This window comes from Pistacia vera, unplaced genomic scaffold (genome assembly GCF_008641045.1).
Source record: "Pistacia vera cultivar Batoury unplaced genomic scaffold, PisVer_v2 Contig433, whole genome shotgun sequence".
In the NCBI taxonomy this organism is placed as follows: domain Eukaryota; kingdom Viridiplantae; phylum Streptophyta; class Magnoliopsida; order Sapindales; family Anacardiaceae; genus Pistacia; species Pistacia vera.
The window spans coordinates 1,083,750-1,090,820 of record NW_022196261.1 but is presented as its reverse complement, the minus strand read 5'-3'; the positions used below and the strand labels follow the sequence as shown (position 1 = coordinate 1,090,820).

General features: G+C 35.3%; 1 protein-coding gene and 1 pseudogene across 1 annotated transcript; both read right to left on the bottom strand.

Annotated features, from left to right (window-relative positions):
• Window positions 1-405: 405 nt before the first annotated feature.
• On the bottom strand, window positions 406-3,281 carry LOC116143839 (annotated as a pseudogene).
• Window positions 3,282-5,036: 1,755 nt separating this feature from the next.
• Window positions 5,037-6,751, bottom strand: LOC116143840 (probable mannitol dehydrogenase). The gene is made up of 5 exons (XM_031429286.1): window positions 6,561-6,751; window positions 6,337-6,450; window positions 5,718-6,231; window positions 5,486-5,639; window positions 5,037-5,383 (listed from the first exon to the last, which is right to left on the bottom strand). The coding sequence occupies exons 1-5, from the start codon at window positions 6,659-6,661 to the stop codon at window positions 5,172-5,174; spliced, it is 1,095 nt and encodes a 364-aa protein (XP_031285146.1). The 5' UTR covers window positions 6,662-6,751; the 3' UTR covers window positions 5,037-5,171.
• Between the last annotated feature and the right edge of the window lie 320 nt (window positions 6,752-7,071).

Here is a 7,071-nt window from a genome sequence, read left to right as displayed (position 1 = left end):
TTACGAAATCACAAACTCAAAACTCTTACGACCAAGTAATTAATTCTAAATCTTAAATCAGATTTCATACCCATAAAAACAAAACACCTAGTATCATAAATTCATTATCATACAAATATAAATTAATTTGTTTACAGGATCACAACCTCAAAGCTCTTACAATCAAATAATCATTTCTAAATCCTTCCAACATGGTTTCATACCCAATAAAACAAAACATGAGGTATCACAAATTTCGATTGAGGAAATTTTCTGTTTTATTCTTAATTACGATTGAGAAGTATAAATATAAAGTTCCAAAGTGTAAAGAATGGAGGAAGAAGAAAAAAAAGATTTTATTATAATTATAACCTCACTTAAAATAGAAGATGAGGGAAAAATCACTTCCCTAATTTATTTTTGGTGAAAAATTGTCAATAGCAATATGTAACACGATAAAAAATAAAAATTTGGAGGGTAAAAAGTCATCCTCTCACAGCTTTAATTTTAATTAAGAGGTAGATGGCTTCATTGTTTTGGCAATGTCAATCACAAATCGGTATCTAACATCCGCCTTCTCAAGTCGCTCCATTGCAGTGTTCACATAATCCACTGCTATCACCTCAATCTCTGCCATTATCTTGTGTTTTGCCGCAAAGTCAATCATTTCCTGTGTCTCTTTTATCCCCCCAATCATACTTCCCCCAACCATCTTCCGTCCTGCACCCATTCCGCACTAATCGTTAACCAATATTTCAAATTTATAAAATCACAACAACCAAAAATTAATAAAATGCTCACCGCCGATCAGAGGAAAAACCGGCAGCTCTACTGGCTTCTCTGGTGCTCCAACAAGAACGATCTTTCCATTAGATTTTATTAATCCAATCAATGGCAGGACTGGGTGAGGGGCTGATACTGTATCGATAATGCCGTCCATTGTGCCCTTTGCAGCCTAAACATCCAACAGTAACACAACATTAGAGACATTATATACACAAGTCCGCCAAAAAACTAAAAGAATTTCCAATGCAAAATACATACCTGCATCTCGTCTTGGTTACGGCTGACCAAAAAGGCATCAGCACCAAGACGTTCGATAGCTTCATTCTTTTTGTTCGGAGAGGTACTGATGACAGTTACCTTAACCCCCATGGCCTTCGCAAACTTGACTGCTACATGGCCGAGCCCACCAAGGCCAACCACCCCCACATGCATTCCAGGTTTGTCGAGTCCATAGTATCTCAAAGGACTGTAAACTGTAATTCCAGCGCAGAGGAGAGGGGCGCTGGCATCGAGAGGTAAATTATCTGGAATACGGATGACGAAGTGCTCATCGGCAACCATGAAGTCAGAGTAGCCTCCATATGTGATGGTTCCGTCAAGGTAAGTGGAACCATAAGTGAGTAACATTTTGGGGCAGTAATTCTCGAGATTGTTGGCACAGTTATCGCAAGAGCGGCATGATCCCACCATGCATCCGACCCCCACTTTGTCTCCGACTTTGAACTTCTCCACTTTGCTCCCAACCTCTGTCACTTCACCTACAATCTCATGCCTGGAAAGCCCATGATCACATGAATACTTCCAAAGACAATCTCAACCGAGATATTTAGGATTTAGAGTTTCGGACGAAAAATATTCTTTACCAAACTTCTATACAAAGGGATTTTCAAGACTATATATTAAGAGGAGTCATTGCATCTATAGAAAAATACACTTATGTATCCAAAGAGGAAAAATAGCAAAATTTAGCTAATTAATAAAATAAGACTTCACAGAACAGTATTAACAAAGACATCAGTAAGACCAAATAATCTGAAAATGTCTTCCCCAATCATAAGTTTCATAAGTTTCAACCTACTTAGGTTAATTATTGGGCTCTTGTTAAAATTAAGTTACTGCTATTATTTATTATTTTAATCTCCAAGCACCAAACAAAAATTAAATTGATTCCCTTAACGTTGTGTGTGAGGATCATTGATCCTAGAACTCTAGCTCCATAGGAAGAGTTCAAATTATAAATTAGTTGTAAAATAATATATGATTAATCTCCAAAGAGAAAATTGATTTAAAAGGAAATTAAAGAAAAATACTAAAACATTTCCTTAAATAGAGAGATAGCATTGTGATTTATCACTTTTACCATCTTAATTTTGTGCATGAAAAACAGTTTAGATGATGAAATAGTATCAAATATTTATAGGATCTTAGAAAAATCAAATCTTAAACTAATATATATATATATATATATATANGGTAACGTGAGCTAACTTTTTTACGTTGACTTTGGCCAAGAAGAATTAGTCCAATTTTCTCCATTTGGGAAGTTGACATCTCTTCCACTATTTTGTTTTTAATCGAAAATTAGTCAAAACACTCATTTTCTCATTAATCACTCATTTTCTCGTTAATTTTTCTTTTACACATACTTTAATTAATTTTTTTAAATCTTAAAATTATTAATTAAATAAAAGTTTCAATGACTATCCCTATTAACAATCGATAAAAGATTCGAATTTAAAACCTCTTAAATAATACATTTAATATTCTTTCTTGAACCCTTAAACTATTTAAAAGTAGATTTTCTCATTATTTTTATTTCAAATAACCCAATTACCACTTTTTTATACTATTTTAATCATCGTTAGATATATATATATATATATATATATTTGATTTTTAAGTAAGGTGACGTAAATTAAATATGTGAATTTGGCTTATAACACGGCTTTACTTTCATAGCTTAAATATATAAATACATTTTTTCCTTAGGAGGAAGAAACCTTTTCTTCCTAGTAGTACATTCCTAGTTTAGTTTGGTGCTTTGGCAATAATAATATAAGAAAAAAAGGGGCCCCTGCAGAGACATATACATGCAAGACGACACGGCTTTAAATTGTAATGTATTCATAATTTCAGTTGCACTTTAATTTTTTATCTCCATTATTTTTATATTAGAATTAATTGTGATACATACCCTGGAACAATTGGGTACTTAGAATTTTTCCATTCGTTTCTGATCTTGTGAAGATCTGTATGGCATATCCCACAGTACAACACTTTGAAGGTCACGTCCTTCTCCCCCGTTGCTCTGCAAATCAAAACACACATTCAACACAACATCAAAATGATTTATAAGAAATGTTTAATCAATGAAAAACAAAACCTCCTGGAGAAATTAAAGGGAGAGAGAACACCGGAGCTATCCCTGGCAGCCCATCCAAAAGCCTTCTTCGGGTGCTCTTGCTCCGCTACAGACCCCATGAATCTTTTCTTCTAATTTTTCTGTGAAAGTAAATACTGAGGAAGAAAGAAATAGAGAAATGAGTGAAGGTGGTGTGTATTTATAGAAGGCAAAAATGAAATGAGGTATTCATTGTATTACACAAGGGTTACGTACTTGGTGAGGTAATAAATGGGGTTTCTTTCTTTCCCTTTTACTCATGGATCTGGTAATTAACATATTCGACACGTAACTGCTTTGATTTTCTCATGCATAGATAATTCTGGAAGTATTATACTATTATGGTCATTAAAGATGTGGAAAATAATTTCTGTTTCTGGTTTATTGTGAAGGAGGATCCCTGCAAAATTGTGCGCCGACTGCCGAAAGACATGACCACGTTGACATTGGACAACAAATATTTTAGTGGCATGGAAATACAATTTGCCTTTACACACGGTATGGTTTGAATATATAAAGGTAGCAAAAAAAGTAGCTTGATCACTTGAGAAAAAGTGACTGAATCATTGACTATTACCGTATTTTTCTATTCTTCTTCTTGTGCTTTAACAATTGAATTTGCATTTTTCAATCAAAAAGACTAGTGGCAGGTATGATATGAACATTCATCAAGCCGTTAGTTGGGGAGTCTGGATTTAATACTAAAAGTTTCCCTTCACACTTTAAACATCAAAAAATTAAAAGTATAAAAAATCAAAAATCAAAAATCAAACACACAATCATTCTAATGATCTGCGTGGCCCATATATGTTGATAGAACCAGGGGTAGAAAATTATCATTTCCAAAAGATTTGGTGAAAAAAATTTAATTCTACCCATTAAAAATTGTAATTTGACTATGTTTAATTTTTTGTTGTTTGTTTTATATTATATATGTCATGTGAAACAAGGTGAAAGCCCTTCTTTAATTATTTTTAATGTCTAAATTTGAAAAAAAAAAGAGTCAAACCAGGATTGGAAAATTGTCTTTTAAGGCAAAGATAGGGTATGATTTAAAATTGTGATAGGCCACGACGTTGGGATAAGCTGGTCGTGACGAGCAGGAATGGGTCAAGGCAGTTGCAAGATTTCGTGTGAGTTTCAGTTGCAGGATTACGCACGAATTTATGTGCATGAGTTATGCTTTTACGCATCGATTTACGTGCATGAGTTATGCTTAACTTCTGGAGTGTTTTGTTTATGTTATTTACTTGTCTATTTACGTGGATTGCAGTTCAGTTAGTTTCCCTTTATCTCGGTTTACTTGTACGAGGCTTTGCTTTATTTAAGCAGCCGCAGTCATCAATGAAAGCAAGTAATTATTTCTATGCAAACTGTGGTACACTTTTCACCCGAAAAGAAGACAAAATATCTGATCATTTCATTCTCTGTATTTGGGACCTATTAAATTGTAACTTAAATAATAAATAGATCAAGATAAATAATATTAGAGAAGTATATAATATAATAAAAAGTGAAAATAGTAGTAAAATATTTATTGGTTTTTGCCAAGCAAATGCAAATGGGTTGTGATTAGACTTTCCCAAAGTCATTGGGTTGGGCATACAGCAACCAAATGGGTTGGGACTCACAAAACCCAACCCATCATATCACCCAATGTTGTCATTTCTATTTTCTAGCTCTCAAATAAATTCTTGGGGAATATCAATCTATGCCTACATTTAAATTGACTATACTTTTAAAGTGAAATCCCATATTTCACATGCAAATGGTGTGTTTTCTTTTGTATTCTTAGCAAACCACTCACCACTATATCAACTCTACATTTACATATTAAAGTCACATAAAAAGACATATAACAAGACTTAAGTCACATAAATATCATTTATTCATTTATTTTTGTAACATACAATCGGTCGAGACTAGAAATAGAGTTGAATCATTATAAGAGTAAGAGATTCAATATTCATCCTCTTAATTATCTCTAACTATGGGAATAAAGTAATTAACTAGAGCTAGATGATTTCATGGTGTTGGCGATGTCAATGACAAATCGGTATCTAACATCCGCTTTCACAAGACGCTCAATGGCAGTGTTCACATAATCGATGGGAATAACCTCGATGTCTGCAGTTATATTGTGTTTTGCTGCAAAATTAATCATCTCCTGAGTCTCCTTCATCCCCCCAATTGCACTACCACCCACTATCTTCCTCCCTGCAATGCCATCCATAACACTCGTTAACCAGAATTCCAATTAACTAAATCAAAGCCACAACAATCAGTCACAAGAATTGGTATAGTTTCATTAAATCTCACCCACGAGCAGAGGAAAAACTGGCAGCTCTAGTGGCTTCTCCGATAAACCAAGAAGAACAATCTTTCCATGAGATTTCAGTAGTCCTATCAATGGCATTAGAGGGTGCTGTGCAGATACAGTATCGATAATACCATCCATTGTGCTCATGACAGCCTAAATAGCCAACGAAAAACAGAACCATTAGGAGCATCATAATAAACACAAAATTGCTTGATCTTTTAAGTTACATACCTGCATCTCATCTTGGTCACGGCTAACCAAAAATGAGTCAGCACCAAGATGTTCAATAGCTTCCTTCTTCTTGTTAGGAGAGGTACTGATCACAGTCACCTTAACCCCCATGGCCTTCGCGAACTTGACGGCTACATGGCCTAGCCCGCCAAGGCCAACCACACCCACATGCATTCCAGGTTTGTCGAGTCCATAGTATCTCAAAGGACTGTAAACTGTAATACCGGCGCAAAGCAGAGGGGCAGCCGCATCAAGAGGTAAGTTGTCAGGAATTCGAACAATGAAGTGCTCATCGGCAACCATAATGTCAGAGTAGCCTCCATATGTGGTGGTTCCATCGTAGTATGTGCCACCATAGGTAAGTATCATTTTGGGGCAATAATTCTCAAGATTGTTGGCACAGCTGTCACAAGAGCGGCATGATCCCACCATGCATCCAACTCCCACTCTGTCCCCAACTTTGAACTTTTCCACCTTGCTCCCAATCTCTGTCACTACGCCCACAATCTCATGCCTGCGTTAATTACCCATTTCCATTGAGTTTCAAGATTATTCTCAAGAACAGTGGATATATAAAAGATTTTAATAGCACAATTCATTAAGACAAAAAGATACTTACCCTGGAACAAGAGGGTATGTAGAAACCCCCCATTCATTTTTGATCATGTGAAGATCCGAATGGCATATCCCACAATACACCACTTTGAACGTCACATCCTTGTCCCCCGTTGCTCTGTTTACCGAATCGTTTGATCAACACAGCGTTACAAATAAAAAAAAAAAAAAAAAAGAGGCAAAAACAGATGATAAAAGTATGATAGTGGTGAGAGAAGAGACACAAACCTCCTGGAGAAATTGAAAGGAGAGAGAAAACCAGAGGTATCCCTGGCCGCCCATCCAAAGGCCTTCTTTTGTTGTACTTTTTGCTCTTCCGCTGTCCCCATGAATCTTCTCCAATCTTAATTTCTTACTTCAAAAAGGAATGGTATTGAATTGGTATATGTGGCTTTAATTTGTTAGGAGTTGAGGATTATATTATATGTTGGACAATTGAGTGATATGGAGTGGCGGTATTTATAGTAGGATAAAGTAAGATATTATTACGCAAGGATTACGTAGTTGGTGAGGCAATTCATGAAAAAAGTTTCACACTTTAATTTTCTTGATCATTCATATTCTTTCTTTTTTTCTACAGATAATTCTGGATGACAATAATTAAGGAAAAGATTTTGGGTTTTTCGTGGTTTGTGTTTGTGGTGTATGATGGGCGTGTATGTGTGCCACGAGAGAAGTTAAATCCATTGTCGTCCCTGAGGTGAGGTTTAGCAAAGTAAATTAGGGTCTAGTTGAATCT

What these genes read in the sequence shown, in the direction of transcription:
- LOC116143840 (XM_031429286.1), bottom strand. Translation starts at nt 6,661, where the DNA reads ATGGGGACAGCGGAAGAGCAAAAAGTACAACAAAAGAAGGCCTTTGGA. An exon ending in ACATACCCTCTTGTTCCAGG is followed by an intron (nt 6,232 to 6,336) that starts GTAAGTATCTTT and finishes TAATTAACGCAG; the next exon opens with GCATGAGATTGTGGGCGTAG. An exon ending in GTGACCAAGATGAGATGCAG is followed by an intron (nt 5,640 to 5,717) that starts GTATGTAACTTA and finishes TTGGCTATTTAG; the next exon opens with GCTGTCATGAGCACAATGGA.